At 43.8% G+C, this 26,975-nt stretch overlaps 1 protein-coding gene across 1 annotated transcript in view; it reads right to left on the bottom strand.

Moving 5' to 3' along the window:
- Positions 1-202: 202 nt before the first annotated feature.
- The window catches only part of FGFRL1 (fibroblast growth factor receptor like 1), a 172,177-nt gene continuing 145,404 nt past the window's right edge, over positions 203-26,975 (bottom strand). Inside the window, exons 4-7 of the mRNA XM_018087438.2 lie at positions 16,932-17,012; positions 11,436-11,720; positions 8,281-8,634; positions 203-5,033 (exon numbers count right to left, since the gene is read on the bottom strand). Coding sequence (XP_017942927.1) covers positions 4,624-5,033; positions 8,281-8,634; positions 11,436-11,720; positions 16,932-17,012 — 1,130 coding nt within the window. The 3' untranslated portion in view covers positions 203-4,623. The remainder of the gene's footprint in view (positions 5,034-8,280; positions 8,635-11,435; positions 11,721-16,931; positions 17,013-26,975) is intronic.

Here is a 26,975-nt window from a genome sequence, read left to right as displayed (position 1 = left end):
ATACCTCTGCTAGTTTCACAGAACCTACACAAAATATCAGACCAAGTTGTGGTACCAAGGTAATTTTGTAATATTGTCTGCTTTGCCCTACCAGCACATATTCGTGATGTGTGCTATTTCATACACACACACACACTCTCACAAGCACAGGGAGACATCCTTTCCTTCCAAACACAGCAGGTTTGCAGAACTCAAACATCTATTAACACAATTTCAGGCTTTTATTCCATTTCTTCTGTAACTTTTATTACAAAGCCACAGACACAGACATGCTGTGCTGTTCTGTCTCCTTTTGATGTGTTCAGTTACTATATTGTCACCAACTGAAAATCACAGAACACTTTAACACTTTTTATTTTCAATGTCTGATAAGTTTTCAGTTTGAAAGGGGCCGACCATAGAAAGATTGTCCATATAAAGTTTAAAAAAGCCACACACAGACTGGCAGGTAAGGCCATGTTTGATCTCTAATGCAAATAAAATTAACAAAGATAGTGAGTTTTAAGCCTAAAATTCCTTTGATCTTTGAAGCTCCATGGGTTTAAAAGTACAACTGCCTTCTGTATCACAGCCTGGCATGTACATCTATATGCCTATATGTATATGCATACAAATACATGAAATAAAAACTTTTGTGTTCAAAATAGGGTCAGTTACTAATGGCAAGACTATGGTTTTCCTTAAACACCCTCTATTCAGGAATGAAGATGCATCCAAATCTTTTTCCACTGAAAAAAAAAAATTCATACACAAGCACAACCTGGTTGAATTTATTTGAACTAAGGAAGACTTTGCAATATACGCAAGGCACAACCAAGCCCTAAAAATCAATGGCATGCAGTAGGGTATGGGACAGAGGGACTCGAAAGAGCCCTTACAGGTACCCCGTGGAGGCAAAATAATTTCTCAAAAACATGAACACCCCCCCTCAGCACAGCAAAAGGCCCAGACAATACCTACAGCCCTCTACAGGGCATATGACGATATTTTCCTGGGAGGAAATTTCACAGCAGTTTTGGTGTGCAACAGGAGATGCTCATGAGGGAGCAGATGAGCAGGATGAAATCCTGCAGGATGAAACCCAAGGCAGGATGAAATCCCCACACTTTCTGCAAATCAAGACCTTCACAGCATCTCTCATGGCACATCCAAAAACAGAGCTGCCTTCTCAGTGCTGTGGTTGGGAGCTGCAGCTGTGCTGGGCTGATGCTTCATCCATGCTGGGTAGTTCACTGCAGCTTTGCCTTTGGAGAGCTCTGCCAACATCACTAGAGATTTATCTCTAATGCAGGAGCTTTAAGGGGCAGGAAGAAACCACTCCGTCCACTTGAGCCATGTGGCAAAATGTGGAGGTTTTGACTGGATGATAAAAGACTGGATGGAGCTGGATCACAAAGGGCAGAAGGCACTGGTGGAGAGTGCTACACACAGCCTGGAAGACTGTGCTGTGTGGGAAATGCAGGATTGCCTCTTTTAACCCACTAACCCTCTCTCTGAGGGTCAGAGATATAGCTGCCATTTGGAAAAGTGCTGTAAGATAATCTCTCAGGGTTTGCTCAGCTGAACCATACAAGCCCAGTGTTCACCTCCACCTTTGAAGCTGGTATCAGTACCACTAACACAGCATGTGTTAGAAGTGTCCTCTTGCTGCAGCACTGGACTAGAGAGCAGAGAAGGGCCACGGCCTTATGGGGGAATCCTGCCCTTTGCCATGCCTCTAATGTTGCTGGAATGTGCAGTGGCTTGGGATGTACCATGGTGCAGTAAGGAGCTTCCCACAGGTATTACATATGAGATGTAGCCCTCAGTATCTCTCATACACTTACTGTCTTCTTGAAATAAAGGTGATGCACTTAGTGTACAAAGCCTTTTTTTTTTTTATTAAATTACTCAGTATACTACAACCATTAAAAATCCTGACTAAATCATGCCTTACATCCAAACAGAGTCCCCAGTCCTCAAATTTAAGTTTCCCTGAAGCTGAGAGGTACTCTTAATATGAATTTAGCTTTTAGGGACCTCGTCAATTTGTGTTAACAAAGTTTAACTGAACCCTCCTGCTGAAAAAGAAACAATGGTTAGCAATGGGTTGCTTTATTATAACCTCTGTAGGAACACTGTGGTGAGGAATGGTCTTCCTGTAGAGGTTATTACATGGATATCCCACTACTAAAGCAAAAAAGGGACCTTTTGGAGCAGCATGTATCGATGAAGAAAAGCAGGAGCTGATGTATTTCACTGAATCGGGGCCCCATCTCACAGCACTGCGGCTGAGCAAACAGGGAACTGTTTGGTTTGCTGGTGATTCAAACAAACCACCAGAAAAATCACTGCAGGTCAACACAGAGCAAATACCTTCAGAAATGTTCAGAGAAAAGCAAAGCCTAAAGCACTGCTTTGTTTCAGATTAAATAAAGTGTTTCACTATTAAACAGAGTAGCTGGTTTGGTGGGGATCTCTTTCACAGAACAGGCTTGAGAAGGAAGTAATTTCAAACTTAAAAACTCTCATTTTCAGATTTTCAGGTTGGTTTTTTTTTTTTTTTACCAGCAAACTTTAAATGAAACTCAAGAGAAGAGCAAACAGTTGCAGCATTGCTGAAGCTGCCTTCTCTAAAGAAAATTTTGGCCACTGAGGAGTTGGGTACCTCTTGTTGGTGTGCAGAAGAATGAAGGTTCAAGCCCCACTGGAGAGAGGAACAGCTCCAGCTCTTCTCGTTGCTCCCAGCTCAGCCTCTGCTGCCTCCTGCAGCAGCTGCAGCTACAAATTGCTTCACCTGCATTCCATAATTTCCCCTTCCAGGCACCCACCCTGAGGCCAAGGTTCCTTTTACAGCCTCACAAATTATTATGTTTTGATTTACAAAATTTTCTTTTAAGAAGAAGACACGCTGCAGATTTGTGCTTAAAAATCTAATGGAACCTTCTCCTCAACTCCCCCAAAAATGCACAGTGATGAGCACAGAGCTCTGCTACTGAAGATGATCGGGGTCCATGAGTAGTGAACTGGCCATTGCAGACCCTCACAGTCAGAATATAAGCAGGGAAAAAGGTCAGTTTCTGATGGAAAGCATGGCACTAGCAGTACCTGAGGTGATAGGAGATTACACATGGTTAGTGTACAAAGGCATAGAGATGGGTGACCACCAGGTTAGGAGAAGCACAGTTGGTCACAAGCTACATCGAGCATACTCTGAGCATGGCATCTACAGAACCTGGGAAAAAAAAATCTTTATTTTCTTTGATCAAAAATACGTATAGAAATGCCTGTTTCGAGGAAAATATCATACATTTTTTTTCTTGTTTAACAAAATAAATTAAATATACATGACTTCTGTTTAAACTCTATATAGAATTACAAAGGTTTTATATTTTGCAATTGGATTCATTCCCAGTCCATATAGGTATTTAATATGGTCCTTATTTATTTTCTCTTCTTTCTGTTTTTACTGTTGAACTGCAATGAAGTTTTATCATTTCCAAAATGATATCTGAGGGGAGGGGGCAACCACACACAACCTAGGTGAGTATTTCTCAAATGCATTTTTTCCTACAAGATTATTATTTCATTCTCTTTGTTTCTTACACTTTTTTCTAATGCTTTCATGTATTTTGCATTGATGTAGAAAATCCAGTAAGCCATCAGAGAAGGACAGTGTGTTTTGCTTTCTTCACCATCAGCAGTTCAATTATTATTATTATTATTTATTATTATTTATTATTATTTCTTAAATATAAATATAAAGGTGTTCTGTACAATGTTCCTCATTCCTTCTCTCCTTTTTCCTGGCAGTGGCACTGAGTCCTAGGACCAGGGGAGCGGTGCTCTTGTGGCTTGATCTGCAGAACATCCCATGGGAAACGAGATGTCTTGACCTTGCAGAAATAGAACCAACCAGTTCGGTTAGCTGGTTGTGCTGACTGTGACTGAGAAGCACTCAGCATTTCCCCCTGTGAATGGAAATTGGTTTTTCCAGACCCTCTTGTGTTATTTTTTCCTCCTGGAAGAGATGAATTGGTTGTGTCTCCTGGTGCTTTGGCTCTAAATGTCAAGTACTTGAGAGCTCGGGTCACTCAGAGCAGGACAGGTCTGGGGGCTTCCCACCAAAACAAGTGATGTGTAACTGGCACAGGAACAGCAGTGCACATCCAGAAAAGTACCACACACACCTCTTGCTCTACTTGCTCCTCTTAGTAACACAAGGAAGGAGGTGGTGGTTCACATCCCTATGTCCTGCCTCACTTGTTGCCACCTTGATTAAAATATCCAGGAAGGCTTCGCTGTTGGAGATGGCTGCCTCTCTGCTGTGATATGGAGATCCTTCATTATTCCTCAGCTACATCCTGATTGCAATAATTAAAAAAAAAAAATCTCTTTTCTCTGTCTTTCTCTATTATATATATATTTATATAGATAGATATAGATATATACACATATATATATACACACATACACACACGCATATACAATTATATATATATGTATATATATATTTAAAATTATATATAAAATCTTTTCTGTCTGCTTTGCCTGTTGCTGGCAGTGAGAGCTGACTTGGAGCAGTCTCTTCTGAGGTACCACGAGGGGAAAGCCCAAAAACGAGCTACTGTACAGGGCCAGCTCTTAGCACTGGTACTGGATGTGTTGGTGCTGGTGGACTTTGCCTTCCACGTGCGAGTGGGTGTGGGTGTGGATGTCCGTGTAAATCTTTGGGTACATTTTGGATGCCATGGCTGGGGCGAGCGCAGGCCCTTGGGACAGCAAATGCTGCTGCTGGGCCACATATTCCTCATAGTTTATGGAGGAGATGCAGTCTTTGTCCGGGACCTGGGAGACACAGATCCTGTCCCGGGGCTGCGGCCGGTGCACGGGGGCAGCAGCTGGAGGGGAGCAGGGTTTCTTCTTGGACTGGCAAAGCCACAGGAGGATCGTCCCAAAGATGAAGACAGCTCCGGCGGGGATGCCGATGATCACAGGCCAGGGCAGGCTGCTGGCCGAGGAAGGGGGCACAGGTGCACTCGGAGGCTTGGGATCTGGACATTATGGCAGGAGAGAGACAGAAAGAGTTAATTAAATGCAGGCAAAGTGGATTCAAAACAGATGTCACGCTTGGGCTGGCTGTTGTACACGCTGTCTGGCAACCCTGCCAGACCAAGTAACGAGGGAGAAATCAAGCCAGCACATGATGTTTGGTAACTGCTTTGCTTTTCAGTGCTCCTGGAAGGACAAGCAACTCATTTTCTCTGGTTTAGGGGTCAGAAGGGGAGTCTTTGGAGGATTTTTTAACTTTCTTATCCAACCTTTAATGGATGCACTACAGCCAGCCCGAGACAGTTTCCTAACACTCTCACTCTGTCATGGAGTGAGCTTTGCTGCCCAGATTGGAGGACACAACACGGGACATGTCAGTAATACCTCCATGTCAGCAGCCCAGGAGGCATGATGGGGTTGTGCAGAGACACAGTATATTGCTCACCTGCCTCTGCCAGGTGTAGCTCTGTCTGCTGGGCTTTAGACACTCTTTAGTAACACTGTCTAGCAATACTGGAGCTACTCAGCAATGCTCTGCCATGGCAGGGAGCATTGGGTTTTAGAGGTGTTTTCTTGAGTTTCTTGTGTGGCTGGGAGGAAGGCTGAAGGATAGGGAAAATGTAGGTGAGTTGGTGTCCCCTCACTGGTGCCCAAGCCATGGAGAGCTGAAAGTTCACACAGCATTAAAGTGTGTCCACAGCTCCCTACACCAATTGGGCACTACCTCCACCAGTCTGGAGCTGCTGTTGGTTTTTCAAAGGCAGTAAATTCAGCTACTGTGGAGGAGACAAGATGCTTCAGACATCATCTTTCACACCTACCTTCCCTTTCTCCCTCTCTGCTGTTAGCAGCCTGTACGTCTCCTTGAGTAGCCACTCTGGTTTCTCAGCCTGATCTCTTATATACCCAAAAGGAGCCCTAGGATAGGATTCTAGCTATGAAAATCCTCATCTAGATAGCTACCAGCTGGGAATTCCAAAGCCTGGAAACATACCCAGGCACAGAATTCAGCTTGCAGGGAGACAATCAAGAAATTTCAAAAACCACAGGCTATCTAAATTGCTCAATATGTTATATTCAAACATATATCACTTAACTTTCAAGCCAAACATCTTTTATGACACTAATGTCTTTTTCTCTCCTTGACAAATAATCCTATGGCTGGACTGAAATGTTAAATATATACCATGTGGTCTCTTTGAAGTTAGAAGGACCTACACTGTTGACCTCCATAGACAAAACTTTGATTCACTAACATTGGAAATTACAGAATAATTTAGGCTGGGAGGGGAGTCTGGAGGTCATCTGGTCCACCCTCCTGCTAAAAGCATGACAGGATCATAGAACTGACCCGTCAGCTGACCATGAAAACAACAGTCTTCATGTTGGTTGGCAGAAATCCTTTGCTAGGCTGAAATGAAAGTGTTTTGATATTCATCCATGCTGTTCCTCAGAGCTGTCTATGTCAAAACTGGTAGATTTACAAGAAAAATGGTGGGTTTAACTCATGGCCTTACAACCACATCTTTGCCTCTTAGAGCAAGCTGGGCTCTCCTTCTCCATCCTTGCCAATAACAACAGGCCTGCAGGCGCTGGCTCTGGCATTAGTGCTCATCATAGTCCCATTTAAATCAATGCAAAGTCTTCCAATTATTTCAGTGGGAGCTGGATCAGACTCCTATAGATCAGAAACTCCCAGAGGCTTTGAGTTATATTCTACCCATGCAGCCTTTTCCTTGGGATTGACTGGCTTTTCAGTTAGAGTTTAGTCCTAAATCCAAGTGATGCAGAGGACAATGCCAAGAGCATTCTCCTACTTGGCAACCTGCTGTCAGTATCTAAGTTCAAGCCAGTGACCCTCGATGGCTGCTGAGACGCAGAGCTTTGGCAATCAGGGAGTAGAAGAGGCCATGCTGCCTTAGTTACAGGATTCATGAGTATTTCCCCCACTACCTACAGAGAAAACCAGTTCATGATCTCTCTCTCTCACTGGTGTCTTGACTGGAGATGCTCCATTACACCTGGGAGCTAAAATATTCTGATTTTGGCTCCAGCTCCTGCACTCTCTTAGCTGTGTTGGCTTTGGGGTGACAAAGGGAAGAAGAAGCAGTACAATTTATTTTTGTCATAAAACTGGTGGATCTGAAGCAAGATTCACAAGGCAAGATGAGGCAGAAAAAAATGCCCTTTTCAATAAAAAAAAATTGTCAGGGTAGAATTGCACAGTCAAGAGGCAAAGGAGAAAACGGCCAAGCAAAGATGGTGTGTCTCAAATACAGTCTCAGCCAGATGTGGCCACCAGCTCTGAGGTCTGGAGAGAGAAGGCAGCAGCTGTGAGTTTGTCACAGGGACCCCAGGGGACCATTGGGTAAGAATTCAACTAATCAATCATTCTGTTTTTCACACTCATTCTTTTCATTTCCTTGTGACCAGAACAGTTTTTATTCTTCTCTCATTTTATGGGCCTGTATAATTGTTTCCTTTTATCAGCAAAAGCAATATAAATAAGGGCAAAAGAAAGGAGAAATGTAAGAGAATGGGGTTGCAAACTGTGCTGTTATTCAGTTCCCCTCTCCTGTCCTGCACTCAAACCTGAAGTAATGCAGTGTCTGAAACTGCAGCATCCGTTCCCAGCTCCTCTTCCATATAGGAGCAGATAATTCATTTTATTCCACCCAGACAACTGAGAGGGGACCTCATCAATGTCCACCAGTATCTGAAGGGAGGATGTCAAGAGGATGAAGCCAGGCTCTGTTTGGTGCCCAGCAGTAGGACAAGAGACAATGGGCAGAAACTGATGCATAGGAAGGTCAACCTTAATATGAGGAAGAACTTTACTTTGTGAGTACTGGAACAGGTTGCCCAGAGAAGTTGTGGAATGTCCCTCACTGGAGATATTCAAGAACCTTCTGGACATAATCCTGTGCCACATGCTTTGGGATGACTCTGCTTGAGCAGGGAGGTTGGACCAGATGACCCATTGTGGTCCCTTCCAATCTCACCTATTCTGTGCTTCTGTGATCATTTCCCATGAAGGGAGAAAAGGAAACATCTTCAACAGGATTTCAGCAGGGAATGTTTTAAATCAGGGCTGACTTAGTCCCCCAGTCATTCTTACCAGAACTGAACAAGCCTAAATCAGCACGGCATCACAGAGGGTCAGGGAGCCCAATGCACATCAGTAGTTGTATAATTAATACCATGAGGCAGACTGTTGGTACAAATGTGGGCAAAAAAGTGAAAACTCACCTGGCAGGACTGTGAGAAAAGCGCTGCGAAAGCTGTAGCCCATGGTGTTTGCCCCCAGGCAAATGTACATCCCTGCATCCTCCTCCTTGGCTCGAGTAATCATCAGTTTGTTCAGGTAGGAACCATCTGGGCGGGACCAGACCTCCCCTGTGGGCAGCACAACAAACTTCTGCCCCCCGACATCGATGGTGGAGTTGTACTTGCTCTCTGTGCCATATTCCACCCTTTTCAGCCACTGGATGACGGGTTTGACGTCACTGCGGACTTTGCACTGGAAGGATGTGGTCCCACCGTAGTCCACTGTCGTGTTGACAGGGTGTGTCCCTGTCAGGATGGGCTTGGACCTCGTCCTCTCTGCACGGAAACACAGGGGAAAAGGTGTTTGTCAATCTCAGTAACTTGCAATTGCAGAAACATAGGAAAAAGGTGTAGGAGGGATGCAAAATGATAGTGTAGTCCAACTCCCTGCCCCAAGGCAGGCTGAGACTGCTGCAAACCTCCACTGATACAAATTTGCTCAGCCTCTGCCAAAGCCTCCAATAGTAGATGCTCTCTAGTCTCTCCAGACAACTCTTCCATTGTCTGAGGCTTAGCAAGTCTATTTTCATGCTCAACCTGAATCTTACTGTTTCTAACAAGGAAGTTACTTTTCTACCCACAATCAGACCTGGAGAAAAGTATGATCTCCCTTTGAGCCCTTTTTTTTGGAAGATTTTCTTCATCCCTCTCTTCTGTACGCTGAACAACTCTCCTATCTGTGATTCTGTGATGCTGTGTCTTACCACCATGTCCAGCAGGGTACAACTTACAGGTGAATAAGACAGAACTTTATGTCTTCTCAGACACAACCTCACGTTTTTACCAGATTATTTACAAGTACCTATTTATTAAGACACCACACTGTAACCACTGTGGCTACCCCCCAGTTCAGAGACAGTGAGGGGTGGGGTATTTCTTTCTTCAGTCTAATCATCACCACACTCACTATGACGAAAATTTTTATGGAGGAATAGCTCAGAAGACATTTGATTTTCTAGCCAATAACAAAATCTTTCCTTTCTCACAATGTTTTTTTGCCTCAAGTCTCAGGTGAGGAAGAAAACAAGATGGTAGGATAGGAAATCAAACAGAAGAGGTTCACAAGAACACCCTTTCCAGCATGACCGTAAGCCTTAGGTTGTGTCAACACCACATAAAGCAAAAAGAAAAATATATGCCTCATTCTGAGGAATGTTTGGATTTTTTTTAGTGTTAGAATCAGATAAATCAGTCACAGTTTCCAGACAAGGAGGTACTTCAAACCTCTATCCTAGGCACAGAGAGAAATTATGGTATCACAGTGGGTGGTAACTGCTGGCAGTCATCATCTCCTTTTGATGGCAAACACTGTTGGTTTGAGCATGTAACAAAACAGCTCCCACCAGCACTGGCTTTGGGGTGAGAGGAAGGAACAATGGACCCTTTTTCAAAAACTCAGGATACATTCAATAATGAGGGCTATAAAGATGTGCTTGGGAAACAAAAATACCATAGTGGTCTCTGTAGGCCTTGCCTTGGGACTACGAGCAGCAATCACAGCTGGGGAGACTGAGATTCAGATAAGCAGGACTTAGGAGTGGAGGCTCAAGGGGAAAAAAAAAGAAGGAAATTGAATAAAACCTGTAATGTTTCACAGAATGATGTTAAAAATAGAAAGATGTCTGAAAACTGCTTAATGCCCTTATCTCCTTGACTCTGGTTCCAGCTTTGGTTACTGTTTTCACTCCTGGCCAGCAAAAGCTAATGAAAACAAAGGTTACATACATCTTTAAGTTGATAAAAACCAAGATAAATAGGGACACAGAAAGGGGTTTGTTCCTGGTGCTGTCTGGTTTTGATGAAGTGAAAATGCCACAGCTGCCATTAGGATGGGGCTTGATTCATTTCCCTGCCTCTGCTCCTGGTTTTAGTGTAAACACATGTTTTTACTGTCTCCACACAGCTGCATCTTTATCAATCCCAGATGTCCAGCAGGTTTGTGCCTTCAGAGCCCAACAGAGCTTCCACATATGCTTTTAATTCCTGTGATTCTAGAGAAAGGACTTATCAGAGAACAGATCTTTACCTTTAAGAACAATCACACTGGGATAAACTTTCTCATGCTAAAATGTATGCACAGACAAACAACATGCTTTCAAAGTGGCTGGAAATAGCCCTCCATGCCCCTGCTCCTCATTAATGAAGGTTATTCAATCTTCCCTCCAGTCAGCTCATCTTCTCCTCTTTCTTGAGTTGGCTGCTCTGCAATCATTTCCATGACAACTTATGATGATGTCATAGACAAAGCACAATGATTTAAGAATAAGAGCTCTTCTCTGTTAAACTTAGGTAGGATTTGAGTATAATTATCTTTGGTAATAATAGGGGAAACAGGAGATTAGAGAGCAAGCATCAGAATAGCCAAATAGTAAGAAGAGCAATTTACCTCACCACAATGCAGGGTAATCCCCCACAGCTCATCTTCTAAGGATTGAATCTTTAAAGCTATGTGGGCATCTAAAGATACAGACAGGGCCCTAATGGGAATTTTTCAGGTTTGTTTGTGGGGGTTTTTTAAGTATCTCATTTGTACCCACCTGGACCTTCAGATGACCAAATGTTTTTTAGAATCTGGCCCTAAAGCCTTGTCTGGCTAATCACTCTAGACATAAGATTTCTGCTAATTCCCTTTGGAGACTTCTAGATTAAATTTTCAATTGATTGGTTTCACCCGTTCTGACAGAGTAATCTGGGCTATCCTAAATATTTTCACTCCTCCTCTATGGTACTTGAAAGGCTTTCTCAGCTAGTTCTCAGTCTGTCCTTGAATTGACCCTCTTGGTAGAATAGAACTGAGTTATGGTAAAGTTTTACCATGTAGGTGCCCTTAGAGATGACTATTTCCCAAGTACCCATCCTCATTTCAGCTACTAAATTGTGTTGTTGCTCCTACATCTTGCCCGGGTGCCAGGTTAATTCTAGAGTTTCAGTAATGCTTTCTTTGTCTTTGCTGATGTTTTTAACACTTCCCCATTTCTGTTTCCAGCCACCACTGCACATTTGCTATCATGCTCTTTTCACCCAGCCAGTCCCCTTCTGAAAGGTCCCTGCCTTTCCACCCCAGAGGCTGCACTTACGGATCACTTCAACTTTGTACGTTGCATTGATTTCTCCGACTTTGTTAAACACCCGGCAGGTGTATTTCCCACTGTCCTCTGGCTTCAGGTTCTTCAGGTTCAACGTCCACTTCTTCTTCTTGTTCTCCCCAATCTCTTGGGGAGTGAGGGGCTTATTGTCCTTCAGCCACGTGATGTCAGGCCTTGGGTTCCCGCTGGCCACGCACTTGAGGCGGATGGAGCTGCCGACAGGACGGGCGATCACCCTCCGTCTCATCTTGGCAGGCTGTGTGAACCTGGGCCGGGCTGCAAGGGACATGAAAAATTGATTGTGGTGAGCAAAGAACACGTAGAAAAGGATAATGTTGTCAAGTGTTGTGGCCAAATTTGCTTGATAGGCACCTGGCAGCCCCATACACACCAGTGCATCACTCTCCCTCATATCAGCTCAAACCAATTTCCTTGGAAGGGAGACACTACCCAGCCTGATGCATTTGAAAGTCTACTGGACTGCTATGGCCACTGTATCAGCCTTCTGCATAGCACAACCCCGGAATTTCTGTGTCTGTAAGACAACTGCACCAGACCACCTCACGGAATAATACCAAAATCACACTATTGCAGCTGTAGGCAAAATGTGGCTCCATAATCACACTGCAATTGTTACCATTCTTCATGCCACAGAGGCAAGTCCTTAGCCAAGACCAAAGGAAAAAGCTCAGATTCCTGTCAGGCTGACCATTTTCTCAGTTTTTTGCTTGTCACATGAAGCTTCATTCTCCAAAGATGTTTTGCCCCTTAGTTCTCACTGGCTTTAAAGGGACTTAAGAAGAGTCAACATCCTTTCAATACATAGGAAAGTCTCAGAAGTGTGTCAGACTTCTGCATATTGATCTGAACTTAAATGTGTGCAGTTCATTCAACTTCAATTTACAAAGCATTCATGTTGAAAGGCCCAAAGAAGCAAAGAAGTGGAAAGACATAGTAAAAACCATTTGAGTTTGTTATTAGAAGGTATTCAATGCCAGTCCATCCCAAAAATGGACAATCTGAAGCAATAGCTGCTGGTGGACAGAACCATGGGATAAGCTACTCGTCTTAGCAAAGAAATCACCTGTATTTTCAACAGCAGTGACAAGAACATTAGGGAAATGCAAGGTCTCTACCTGTAAAATCTGAACCTTAATGAAAAATTCAAAAGAAATTACAAATTCCTCGCAGTTGCTTTAACTACACAATGCCAGTCCAGGGGCACTTCTAATTGCAGGTTCCTGCTGAGATTAATACCACTTCTGACGCCCACTTGACACTCTCCCCTGCATCCGAAATGCTCCTGCCAATTTCACCTGTCTTCTTTTTTTTTTATTTTGGCAAAACCAGTTTCTCCTCCAAGTCTGTTCAGAATTTCCACAACGGGTTTTTACCCCTGCTTTTGAACTCTACTTCTTGATTACTGTGGTGTTACTCCTCAGCCCCAAAGGACAGTTACCCTGCATTTCTGCATGCTCCTGGTAAATATTCCCTGATTCTTTTCTTGGGAAATATGAGAAATAGGCAATGAGTGGCCAGCTTTCAGGCACACGGGGTTGAATTATGCCCATCATAAAATCATTAAAGTTGGAAAAGAATTCTAAGATCATTGAGTACAACCATTTATCTAACACTGCCAGCTCCACCACTAAACCATGTCCCCAAGAAGCATATCTACATGCTTTTTTGAACACTTCCAGGGATGGTGATTCCACCACTTCCTTGGGCAGCCACTGGCCTTCACCAATAGCAACTGGAAAGCCACAACCTCAGTAGCATGTAACACACCAAAACAAGCTGAGAAAGTCGTGCTTCAGGTATCAGGGAATTCAGCTACAGGATGGTGGGACTCTCTACCAGCCAGCCAGCCCTGCTGCCCAAGGCTGAGGGCCAGAAGCTCCAGGATGTGCACTACAGTGTGGCTTTCCTGAATGGGGGAGGCAGGTCTTCAGCTTCCTGTCTCCAAGCACTGGGGAATGGCAGCCATTGCCCTCTGAGGTTTGTGAACATATCCCTTAGTCCTCATCCCCCTGCAGCCTTGGCCAACATCCCTCCCTCTTGGAAGAGGACACCCTTTGGCATACCCCTCTCTGCAGAGTCCTTTTCCGCAGGGGAAACCATCTGTCTCCACAGCCTTCCCTCGCCCCCCTTGGCTGTCATTTTGGGTCCCAGCCACTTCATGTTATTCCAAACTCTTGCTCAGAAATGCTTTACTCTCCATACAGAGTCTTTCATGTGTAATCCAATGAACCAGAGTAACTCCGGCACTGGAAGCCTTCGCCGTGACAGCTGAGCAACAAGTGTGACATACTAACCCACTCCACAGGTCGTGGGGCCTAAATTGCTGGGTGTTCCCTTTGGGGTCTGCTTCAGGAGGCCCTCTCCCAGCAAAAACAATCACCCTCCCTGACAATGAACCCTGTCAGAGCTGCAGGCTGTGGGACACGACATTCCGAAGTCTGAGTCTGAGCCGAGGGAGACGTGCTGATAAGGGCTGTCATTGTGGAAACTGAGTAAATGTCTGCAAGGTGCATGGAGAGGTTAGGAATCAGCTGTGAAATGGGTTCATTTGCAGTTATCCTCTAATATGGCAGTAATTTACTCCAAGACTAGCAACTCCTGGTCCAGGTAGGGGAAGATGGGATTCCTGGGCTGGGACTAACATATCAAAGAGCAGGCTGGAGCCAGGATAGCCACACTTTCCCAGCAGACTGAAGAGTCAAGGCAGTGATTCTGAGCTCTCAGAAGGACTTGGTGGCGTCCCTGCTCAGTAAGGGCACCGTAAGACAGAAACTCTCTTTCCACCCAAAAAAGCCAGGCTTCAGCAATTCCGATTTTCCTCCCACTGTGACTCCCATGAATCTGTCTGGAGATCTGCATTCACTCCTTGTACATGGTTGCACAAACGCACACCAAACTACAGGTAAAGCTACACTTCTTGGGCTCTTTCTGCCTTTGTTTCTTCCTCTGTTTAGGAAAGGTTAAGTGACTATGTGGTCTCAAGAGCTACTCCAGGCTATGTGCAATATGCTGAAACCAGATCCCATTTACACAGTTCTGAATATTTCCTTGACAAAAGCCTGAATTGGACAAGTTTAGAAAAGCCAGTTAACAAAAAAGGAGAAAGAGAGAGAGACACACACATAAGAGAATAAAAGAGACCCAGCAAGCACAAAAGAGAAAGAGGAGAAGCAGCAGTGTGAGAGACAGGCAGAAAAAAAAAAATCTCTTTTGAGCTGGTTCTAGTAAATGTCTGTCCCCAAATCTGTACCGTTTACAGACATTTTGCTTGTTGGAGTGCCAGCAAAGGCCATTACAAAGTGCCTCTGTGTTATTTATACTTCACAAGCTTGTTCTCCTCCTCATCATTTGGCATTTGCTTCATAAACATGAACCACACATTTGTACAGTGTAAATTATGTCATACTCAAGAGCAAGGGAAAACACAAGTGGATGGGGACAAAGAGACAGTGTTGTGTATGGGTTCCTGGCTGAAATGCTGTTTGCCATGAAGATTTATTCAAGCTAACGAAAATTAAATTAAATTGAAGCCTGTCAGCACGAGGACCTGTGATGGAATTCTGTGATCTCCTCTCCCTGTGGGGCATCAGTCCCAGAGGCTCCTGTCAGGTGTTGCTCATATGAAGTGTGGTGATTATCTGAAACATGTTGTCTGCTGTGATCCACCACAATTACTTCCATGTAGTCACAGTCACTACCACTCCCAGCTTTAATGATACTTACAAAAAAAGCATCATGATGCGACCAAGTATTGAAATACTTTCAAGTCTTTTGGGTAAGAGCTCAGTCAGCTGTGGGAAGATGTGGATGGGGGTATCTATCTTTCCTCACATCAGTTCCCTGCTCTTGATGGGGACAGGACCTCTCCCCAGTGATACCACAGTGGTACAGGGAAAGTAAAGTGGAGCTTTTTTTACCATGCTTCTCCTCTCACACTTCTCCAGGGCCCAGGACTGTGACAACACAAACTGCTTCTTCACCCATCACCCTCCAGAGACATGCATACACAAACTGACCCTCCCTTCACACCAGCTCCCACCAGCAATTTGCTGGTGAACACTGCTGGATGGAAAGGGCTTTGGTAGGTGTGTGCCTGCCCCAGGCATTACTCTGCTTGGGGAGAGGAGATAGCAGGGAGGGAAAGGGGAAAAAGGAGAGATTCAGGAACACTCTGCAGCACAAAGAAAGACTGGGCCAGGGCAGCACAGAGCGACACTATGATATGACACTGTCAATGCATAATCCTTTTAGTAGGGCTTACATCTTCTTTCATAATATTATTGTTGTATTGATCCATCTCCCAGCAGCTCTACCAGGAGCACATCTGCCCTGTCCACTCCTGTCTCCACCATGGTAATGAAGAGTGGAGAGATGGTAGCTTTTCGTAGTAGCTGCTGAATCCCTCCTTGAAGTACTCCTGACCTGTAGTTTACCTACGACACCTCTTCTCTAACTCTAGAATGTCATTATCCTATTTCAGAGTGAGTGAAGGTTACCTTCCTCTCCCTGAGCAAGCTCAGTCTCAGACAAATCTGTAATTCAGGTGTAGCCTGGACTACATCACAGCACTTGTTTGCCAGCTCCTGAAGAAAACTGGCCTCATCTTAAGTGGTGGGGACTCATATGGCAAAAGCCTGTCAGGTTCCACCCCCACCACTGCTATGAGGTTTCTCCTTGGCCACAAATGTGGTACAAAGCCATCTCTATATTAAGGAGAAGGATGTACTGTATGAGCAAAATAGAAATGCTGTTCTTCATCCATCGAGCTCATAAACTCACATCACACTCCTGTCAGTAATGGTCAAAAGCTGTTTGGCATCAGCCTGACAACTTATTGTCCTTCAAGGAGTGCCTGGACCAAACTTTGGACCTGCAAGTCTTGCAGTGATTCTTTCCAAGTCAGATTTTAGCAGTTCCCCAAAGCTCTGCAAGAGCAACAAAATCTTATGCCTGAACAGTCCAGGGCTTAGAAAAGTTCAGGCAGGTGTGTAAAAGAAAGGGGGATTTTAAAAAACACTCAGCTTGGCCTAGTGCTAATTCTCTTGAAGTGAAGTCAGACCTCCCATTTGCCCTCAGTGGGAGCAGTGTTATGTTGGCACTGAAGATTTTTGGAAATACTGCTGTAAAAGTCAATATGCTTTTTATAGGGAGTCTATGAAAGCTATAATAGCTGCACATGCAAAAGAAAGTCCCTGCCCAGAAAAACAAATACAAGGGAGAACCATGCTGGGCTATATGGCAGGGGGCCCTAGGGCCGACCACAGGCTGCATTTCGCAGGACCCTTGGATGCAATCCATCCACACCAATATGTTCAGCTGACACTCTGTTTATTATTTGACCATATGTAAGGAGAACTCCCTCCAGTTGCTCTGCCTTTCCTCTCCTTCAGCAACTGAGAAACGTGCCACGTGAACAGCAATGAACCAAGAACTGAGGAAAACCAAAAAACACACACTGCTCCTTACCCCATTGCTTCCCAGAATGATCTTCATATTCTCCGTTGGAGCCTTCAGGTACCTGGCTATCCTTTCCTGAGCTGGCATCATCTGCAAAGGAAAGGAAAGGGAAGAATTTAAGAAGGTCTCCTGCAGTGCAACAGTACAAGAGTTTGCATTTCCTCCTGGAGGCACCATGCAGCTGAAACACACTCAACACACATCAGGCATGCACAGCCTGGCCAGTTTAATGAACAGTTTAGTTTAGTGCTTTATGAGCTTTTCAGCAGGCTACCAAAGCAATGGGAGATTAATCAATGTTTGCATTAATATCTCAGAAAAGCCTCTTTGTTTATTTTTACAGGTTGCTGTTCCCTAGGAGGAGCTGATCTGTTGTACCTTCTATGCAAATAGTGGTATAACCTATATGATCAGTCATACAGAACACAAGCAGTGGAATTACAGACACTAATTCACCTTTCAGCTTCCATGCAAAATCAGAAAAGCAAGCAGTCTGGGGTTAAATGAGTTCTCAGGGAATGCTGAATGCAAAGTTATGGCTGGTGAAAACAATATTGAATTGAAAAGCTGTTTATGGGTATTTTTATCTAATTGAGACCATCTCGTCCACCTGCATCAACACACCACTTTGTCCCTTATCACTCTAGTTGTCTATATCACTACCACAGAGCAGCACTAAAATTTTGACTTTGTGCCCTTTCCTGCTAGGAGAAATAGAAATCACCACAAGGTAAAACCCCCATGTTTCCAGCAGTCTCCACCTCAACTTGCCACTGTGATATGGTCACCTGGAAGGTCTCCCTGAGGGCCAAGGGAGAATGAGAGTACCCTGAACTTCCTTCTGCAACCTGGGTGATCTTGGTGGCCTCACACCTCTGCAGTGCCCAGATGTGAAGTCTTTTTCCTCCTCCAGTAACAGCTCAACCTCTACTGCACAAGTTCTCAGCTCCAAGCAATCTCTTATAGCAATGCATCACACCAGGAGGGAGGTCCACCTGAGGGACTTTGGGCACCTATAAATGATGGTGCAGCAAAATATAGCTCTTATAAGGTTACTTCTGTGCTCTACAGATGGCACAGCCCCATACAGTAGCTGGAGGTGGTGATCTTGATCAAGAGCTCCTCAGCTCCTACCTGAATTGCACTGAAGTGGGTGAAACTTGATTTTCAGTGATAGGTCAGGTGAAGGCTGGGAAAAATTCACCTCAATGAGGAACACAATGGTGTAAAAAAAAAAAAAAAAAAGAGAAGTGGAAACATCTGATCTAAAGAATGAATCCCTCTAAATGTCCAACTTCTAAAACCCATTAGAAAACGGTCTCATGAGTGAAAAAGAAGAAAATTCTTTCTGTGATGTCTGTGACAGAGAGGACAAACTTATCTGAGCTTATAGATGAGCATGCCCCCCCCCCCCCGAAGGTATAAATAATAAAACTGCTCTTGACAGTTGCTTTAGAAGTTGAGTTGCTCTTAAACAGTGTTTAGTGGGTAAACTTGTGTCTTTGTGAGACAAGAATGTGTGTTTAACCCCATCCTCACCTCAGGTTCTGCTATTTTGGAAACTCATCCCCTCTCTTCAGCAAGGGGCCTTGTATGCCAACAGATGCTCTGCTCTCTTTTGCCTCTGTCCCTTGAGCAGAGAGGCTGCAATGCCATATGGGTTTGTCCCCTCTCGACCCTGACAGATTTTTTCTTCTCCTTTTGGTTACTTCGGGGCAGTTTCCCCTGGAGGTATGTACAGCTGTCACTCCGAGGGGAAAAAAAACTTTTGGGGCTGCAGCTCCCTGAAGCAGCTCCATTATATATGATGGCTTGTATATGACAGATTGTCTCCCTTCAGTCAAAATACAACATCAATTTTCTCCTAGCACTTGTATAATTTTTCCCATAAATATCAGTAGTGCTACAAATGAAATCTTGGATGCTCTCTGAGAGAGAACTTATCAAATCCCTCTGCACAATTAGGCAAATGTATTGGGCAATGGAGAATAAAGAAAAACTGCAGAGAGATGTAGGATTCCTGTGCATTGTTAACTGCTGAATATCTTAAAAGTGGTTACAGCATTTAAATGGCGATGTTCTGTCAATTGTATCTTAATCCTGCTCAGCTTGATGTACAAAGGGCAGTATATCTCCCTTGCCTGCTGCCTCATGTTACAGTATGTCAGCCCATGTGCACTCCTCCTGCTGACACACACGGACTGACTGGCGGTCTCCACACCTCTTGACATGCTGCCAAGCTTTTGATGTAAGGAAAATTGCTCAGAATCTGTTTGATCCTTTGAAGATGCTTCTTCAGTTTTTATCCTACAAAGTCACAAACCTGTGGAGTAACCTACCAAACCCAGAAAAAGACATTTTGGGTGAAAGAGATCACGATAACTAATGCCATCGTGCTGAGCCAATGGAATAGTTAATTTGACGGAGGGGCAACACTGAAATAAATAACTGCATGCATTTAGGCATGTTGGTTTAGATACACTGGAACTTTTTTCATGTGTGCTAGGAATGTGGAAACATTGACAACAATAGCAGAAGTCTTGAGGCGGGGAAATGTCATAAACATGGAAACTCTTGCAGAGCAAGAGCTCCTACTCCTTCCCATCCCCAGAGCTGCACATGGGGTGAGAGATGTTACAGCAGTCTCTACCTTCAGCATGACTGTATCTGAAAAAACTCACACTTGAGAACTGTACCAAAAAGAGTTGATTCATGAGATCCAGAAATTGGGTGAAACTAATTTTGGGAATATTCCCTGAAGTGTGCGAATCTCCAGTTGAATTTAAAAGCGTGAGTGAGGTAGCAGAGTAGCCAGTGATATAATGATGAAGTGTTAACCTGTGATGTGAGTGACCCAGGGTCAGGTCCCTCTTCTGCTGAATTCAGAGAGGGATTTAAATCTCCATTCTTGCACCTTGGGTGAGTGTATTAAGCTCTGACCTGTGGTCTCAGAGAGCCAAAAAAGAGCTTAATATTACATAAAGTATAGCAGCACTTCAGGAGACAGATATTTCAGGAACACCCTGAAGATGGGAGACCCCTGTCTAAGTCAGATATCACCAATATTTGACTTCCACCTGTCTTATCCAAAGTCAGTACCATGGCTGCATGGAAAGAATATATCTCTCCCTGTTTTGAAGAACTTTCCTATTTTTCCAATTTTAATACTCAGTGGTTTCCTAGGATAGAGAAACACTTTTACAGTTGTTCTAATCCCTGTGCTGGGAAGGAAGTGTATCTTTCTGTACCACAAATACACTTTTCTCTCTTCTATGGAGGGATTTGTGACACTGACAGCAAAGCCAAATATTCTGCAAGTTCAGAAGCATCTGATGCAGCCCAAACCTTTAGTCTGAAGCCTGGTTAATAGTGTCAGATCTGAAGACCTGCTGTTTGCATTTCACCCTGAGTTTCACAAATGCAATTGGCCTGGCAATATTCTTATTAGATAGAGACAGGAATTTAAAAAACAAGTCACATATGACCAGTATACAAAAGGATAAGATAGTAGCAGAAATCACATGAATCTTAGCTATATTAGAAAATTATCTAATAAGCCACTTACTTGCTCATGCTCTTGTCACTCCCCCCCAGAGTTGGGCAGGTTGGGGTGATAAGTACATACAAAAAAATCAGCCTACAGTCTAAGGGCAGTAGGGACCAGCCATGTAGCACTGCCCACTTTGCTGCCAGCACATTACTGTGCAAGGCAGTGCTAAGAAGGATGAACTGCTGAAGTTTCCTACAAGCTCCCATTTCTGTGACCTATATTGGAAGGTCATCCTGTACTGGACTTCTTGGACAGTATCACAGGCTTAGGATAGAAGCCAGTTGGAAGATGAAGTGGAAAACCTGCCTTGAAAAGCAATCACTGACTAATTTTATGTCACGAGTATCTGATGCTAAGAAAACATACACATGATTTAGGTGTCCTCACTGTACAGTTTGGCTCCATGGTGTTACAAAGCACGCTGGCTGGTCGAGAAACCTGAAGGGCAAGGCTCCAATATCATGTCAGGTGACAGACTTGGAGATAAGGGAGAAACTCGTGTAACCCCTTCCCCCCCAAATATGTCACATGGCAATACAAGACAGAGCCAGGATGGACACAGAGGCATCAGCCCATTGTTCAGGAGTGTCACCCCACTGGCATCATCCCCAGACATCGCCTCTCTCTTGCTCCAGGATCTCATTCCAAGCTGGCTTTTAGGTCTGAGATGCCACAGGACTGAGATGCTGCTGATGTTGGGGATGTGTGTGGTGGAGCTGAAAGGGACAGTCACGGATTTGCATGAGACTGGACACGTCTGAGTGTAGGCCATGATTATCAGTGCTGATGTCATGGGACAAATTACCCTTTCTCACCCCAGAAACCATGATGCTCTACGCATATTGCCTGCCATGTGTTTTTTGGGTCTATCCTCTGTCCCAAAGTAAGCTGGATTTCTGCAGAGAAGGGATTTCTGTATATAACTCCATCAACTAACAAAGCCCATTGAGGATCCTATGGGACAAGACTGCCACATCAGTGGGGTATAGTTACTGTTTATTACCATAGCAGAATTGTTCCATTCCCTCTTGAAAGTTAAAACAAATGGAAAATTCTGCATAACAGTCCAGCTCTGAGAGAAACTGATGGGAAATATTCAGACTGTTACTGAGTCAGGATCAAATTTTATTTACCCACAGACTCTTTATGAAGGCTTCGTGTTTTAACCATGACTGGTTTTCAGGCCAATACCATGTGCTGAGTCCAACCACAAGTCAAGAAAACAGTCCAGTTTTTGAAGCAAAAATCTAGCCATCATATTTCTCTATGATTCACAAAGTTGCTTTAATTTGTTATAATGCAAGGCCCGTCCCTGCTCCGACTTGATGGGACCAGCTTTGGAGTCTTTGATGTCAGAGGCCTTGAAAGCCCCATTTCACAGATGAGCCAGCTTTGCATAAATAAACAAAGTGACCTCTGAACTGGAGCCTGAGACCTGAGCACACTTCAAAGCACTGGGGGAGGTGATGGGGGGGCAATGGGGAATGAAGCGATCAGCATCCATCATTAAGGCAGCCCGGGCTCAACACTGCACTGAACAAGGGGTGTAAATAAAAGGAGGGAGGCAAGTGGGGAGGGAGTGAAATGAGGGGGAAAGTGATGTAATCCAGTCAGGCTTGAACAATTATAATGAGGCCTTCTCCCATGGATGAATGAAAGAGATCTCTCTGAACTCCAGCTTTAAGAGCCGACTTTCGCATCATATCTGCACATCATATTTGCTCCCCAATGTCCCTCACTGCTGCAGATGTCTAGGGAGTGGCAAAACACAAGTTGCTTGTGGGAGGCAGGTCTTGGGCATACCTAGGAGTTAAACTAGAATTTTTTCTGTTGATCTAACCAATAAAACTTGGACCACGAACTTTGAAGAGGAGGTGATTGTACCTATTTTTCAGTAGCCTTGATGGTGCAGTAGGGAGCAGATAAACACATGCAAAAGTATGTGCTATCTGAAAAAGTAGGTCTCTGCAGTTTATCTCAGATACATTCAGGTTTTCCTGTAATACCAGCTGGAATTTAAAGGAAAACACAAGGCAAAGATCATTCAGTATTTTGTTTTAGGGACTCTTCTGCTATGCTGGTTGGTTCACCTGCTGCCCAGATGAATGGTCCATGAGGGGTATGTGGAGGACCGGCAGCAACAACTTCACCTCTGGGTTTATGGGGATTAAGACGCTTTCCCCAGATCTCCTTAACGTGGATTAACACTCCAGGTTTCACTAGAATTTCAGTTGATGTTAACCCCCAGTGGCCAGGAAAATAGCCCCACTGGCTAGCATGATTCCCATCTGACAGCTACCACTGCCAGCTGATGGGGTTTTATTGTTCATGTTGTGATATTTGGGATGTTTCTGGAAGTCCTTGATCATGATCTTGACCTTGAAGTGACTACTTTAGAATCTAGGCTTTTTTGTTATTGAATAACAATTCTTAACATGTCTGATTCTGAAGAAGAATTCTGTAAAAATACACTCTAAAAACTTGGAGGAAAAGGAAAGAAAAAAACACTAATTTTTGAGATTTTTGTAATTTTTCAGCTTGTTTTGTGGTTTTTGCAAGGTCTGAATTATGGCTTCAGGACCCTTGGGATTGGTGATTCATAGATGAATCCCAAAGGCGATTTGAAATAATGAAGATTAACATGCAAAGTCTTCATTTTGACTAATTCTGAATTTTCTCCCATCATTGAGATCTAATTTAGCAAACCTCCTCTCTGAGCTCTTCTTTCTGCTAGAGGCAGACAGGACAAAACTCCAAGGAACTCATTCCACTAATGCAAACCTGGTGTAAATCTTAGAAAGTACTATTTTGAATGTTTTTCATAGATCCTCCAATAACCCTTCATCTCATGCTCACCACTCCTTGACCTGCCTACTATAGTAACAGTGTCACCTACTGTATTAACAGTGCAGATGTTATAAAAAGACAGGAAATGTGCTCAGCATTTATTTGGAAGGGCTCAGTAAAAGCAAAGGTATCAGGAATATTTGGAGATAAGAAAAAAGACCTCATGGAGGAAACCCCTCCCCTTGGGTCCAGTCAGACAAAACCCCTCAGGATGAAAAAGCAGGAACCCAGAGGAGGGCATAGCCAATGAAGACTCTACTTTTCTCTCACTCTGAAAAAAACCCAAACACTTAAAACCAAAAAATCCCCACAATAAAAACCAACACAAAGTAACAGGTTACTGACAGCGATTTTCCCTCTGTGACAGGCACTGAAGACTTTACTGTTTATTGACTTTGATTCTAGCTGGGCAAAAATAACCAGAGGTATTGATAATGGAATTTCCTGACAACAAAAATAAAAAGAAGTTTGTGTTGGTGGTTTTTTTGGTATTTTCAGTTCAGGACATTTTCATGAGAATTTCCATGCAAAAATTTTCATGGATTTCAGTTCAGGCCAAGCACTGGGAAACTCTTGGTAAGCAAGATGTTTTGCAAAAGAAACATTTGCAGCCCATCTGCCTCCTGAAACACTGAAGAGGCTCCACAGTCTACAGACAAAAGCCCTGGCTGGGTAATGAAGAAACAAGACTTCTGTCTGTAGCTGGATGAATAACTCACATCTTTAAGTTATGATGATGTACAGGCCCATTCTAACACGTGTAGATGACAAAGCTCTAAACTGGTGGTTATTGCTGCATCCCACACCTCAACACACAGGTAAACACTTATCAGAAATTACTGCTTTAAGACCAAGGAAGACTTAACTCCCTCCCAGAGAATAAGAGTGACTATGGAGCAGCATAGACATTTCAAAGCCAGTTTATTTTACTGGTTGGTACCAATCTAGCCCTAACACACAAACCAGTCCTACATCTATGGAAAGTTTTAGCAGCCCAGAGACAATCTAGCATTGCTGTGCATAAGCTGCTACCAGCACGTGAACTAACTCTTTTACCACCAATTCCTTCTTAATACTTCATTCTCTGCTGGGAGAGCAACATGGATGTATCCCTGTTCTGTACTCTTGCAGACCCCTAAAGGATGCTGTGGTTTTTTGCTTGGGCTTGATTTAAAAACTTTGGTATGGAAGGGGATCACATATTTCCTTAAAGAGGTAAATGTGTAAGGTGGAGAGATGGAACTTCAGAAAAGGGGTATTTTAAGCATATAAAGGGATTAATACACAAAAAAAATGAGATAGAAAATGAAAGCATTTAAATTGAAGATGTGTGAAAGCTTCATGTGCTAGGCTATGGAATAGTCATGCAGAAGAAGAGAAAGAAGTTCTACTTCATAGAATCACTGAGTTCAACTATAAACCTAACACTGCCAACTTCCTCTAAACCATGTCCTTGAGGGCTACATCTACATCTTTTAAACACCTCCAGGGATGGTGACTCAACCACTTCCCTGGGTAGCCTGTTGCAATGCCTGAGAAACATTTCCGTGAAGAAGTTTTTCCTAATATCCAATCTAAACCTCCCCTGGTGCAACTTGAGGCCATTTCCTCTCATCCTACCACTTGTTATTTGGGAGAAGAGACTGCCCCCTACCTGGATACAATCTCCTTTGAGGTAGCTGTAGATAGGGAGAAGATGTCCCCTGAGCCTCCTTTTCTCCAGGCTAAAAACCCCCAGCTCCCTCAGCCACCCCTCATCAGGCTTGTGCTCCAGACCCTTCTCCAACTCCATTGCCCTTCTCTGGACACGCTCCAGCACCTCAATGTCTTTCTTGTAGTGAGGGGCCCAGAACTGAACACAGGATTCGAGTACAGGGGGACGAGTACTGCCCTTGTCCCGCTGGCCAAACTATTGCTGACAGAGGCCAGGATCCCACTGGCCTTCTTGGCCACCTGGGCACACTGCTGGCTCATGTTCAGCTGGCTCTCAAACAACACCCCCAGGTCCTTTTCTGCCAGGCAGTTTTCCAGCCTCAGACTTTGGAACATATAAAATTATAATGGTCTAACCATGGCTGAACTATAGATTTCACAAATCCATTTGCTAAAGTTGGCTCATGTAGTTCTCAAAGAGAGCTTTAGTAACTCCTTTAATGTTACTGCGAATAGAGGAAGATTGATAAGAAAGAAAAAGCACAACAGAAAAGAGTGTTAATGAAATAGGAGACTTTGAAGACCATGAAGAATTCTCTATTGGCTACATCTATGCAGAGGAATTCTGGAGGTCTTCTGAGTCCATGCAGAATGAGACCTGTGCATACAATGTTCATCTCTCTCTTCCCTTTTTTTGTGCCCATGACTCTGTATCTGGTTCAGATCTGCATCTAGTTTATTACTTTCTTCCCCTCCTTCCCCAACCACTTTCCATAATGCCGTGGAAGGAGAAGCCTTTCTGAAGGTTTAGCTCTTGCCTTGCTTTTTGTGGTCTGCCCCTACCCACAGAGCTCACAAAGTCATCTGAGACACATCCTCAGTCGTGGCTCCATCTGCTCATAGGGATGCTCCAGCTCCTGCTGTAACCACAAAAAGAACCACAAGGAGAAACAGCTGGAGCTTTTCAGTCCACCACTGCAATTCCCTGGCCTGCCATTATAACAATTACATTACAAAGGCAATCACAGCCCTTCCGCCGCGCTGACTCCTCCAGACACCAGGACCTCCCGCCTGACTTCAGGTCTCCATTCCATAGGGGGCAAGAAAACAACTCTTCCTTCTTTGTTGTTGTTGTTGAGGTTACTTTTTTTATCAGCATGCCCCAGCACACACAGACAGCAGCCCTGAGAGCTCTGTACCACAGGCACCAGTCTACGGTTACAGTCTTGATCTGCTACTGGAGAGGATGAAAGGGAGAAGAAATCAGAGAACAAGATGAGTGGTTAGGCTTCTGCCTTGTCCCCAGCACTTTCTGAGCATGAAATAGCAGCCCCGAAAAGGCAGCAATTACCAACCAGCTGTTCCAGACCCAGAACAAATTGGTAATATTTCCCAGTATTTTTTACTACGATAGCATCAAGGTTTTCTTAGAGACAGGGTCCCACTATACTAGACATTGTTCACAGATAGCACTAAAGTAGATTTTGTTTAAAGAGTTTACTGCCTGGGTAGTGCAGGCATGGAGTGGATGTCACATGTATTAAGGTTCCTCAAAAACCATATTTTTAGCATCCACCCATTTTGACCTGGTGGGGGAATGATGGAGATCTTGTATTTTTATAGAGTTAAGAAGAAAAGGTTTATTTATAACACCAATCAGCTTATCTGAATTCAAAAAAATTTCATTTGCATTTATTATTTATAATAATAAATCATTAGTTACTTACAGAAAGTTTATAAACATTGGGAAGGATTCTGTGATTTTAACTGTTATCTGACAAATAAGTTCAAATAGTCCTTACTTTAGAAACCTAACTCTAGTGCCCAAGTTCAGAGTAAGAATGAAAAGAAGGTCAGGTTGACATCTACCTCTCTTCCCTGACTGCAGAAGAGATGATGGCCACATACACTGGATGCCAAAAGCGAGGTAGTATGAACACTCCACTCAAAAACATAGGACAAAATTCCATCTTCAACAATCCTAAACTGCTTAGGGCTAGGGG

The sequence above is a fragment of the Manacus vitellinus genome, unplaced genomic scaffold, assembly GCF_001715985.3.
Source record: "Manacus vitellinus isolate BGI_N305 unplaced genomic scaffold, ASM171598v3 scaffold_0_pilon, whole genome shotgun sequence".
In the NCBI taxonomy this organism is placed as follows: Eukaryota; Metazoa; Chordata; class Aves; order Passeriformes; family Pipridae; genus Manacus; species Manacus vitellinus.
Note: the sequence above shows the minus strand (reverse complement) of the source record. Positions and strands in the feature narration are given on the sequence as shown.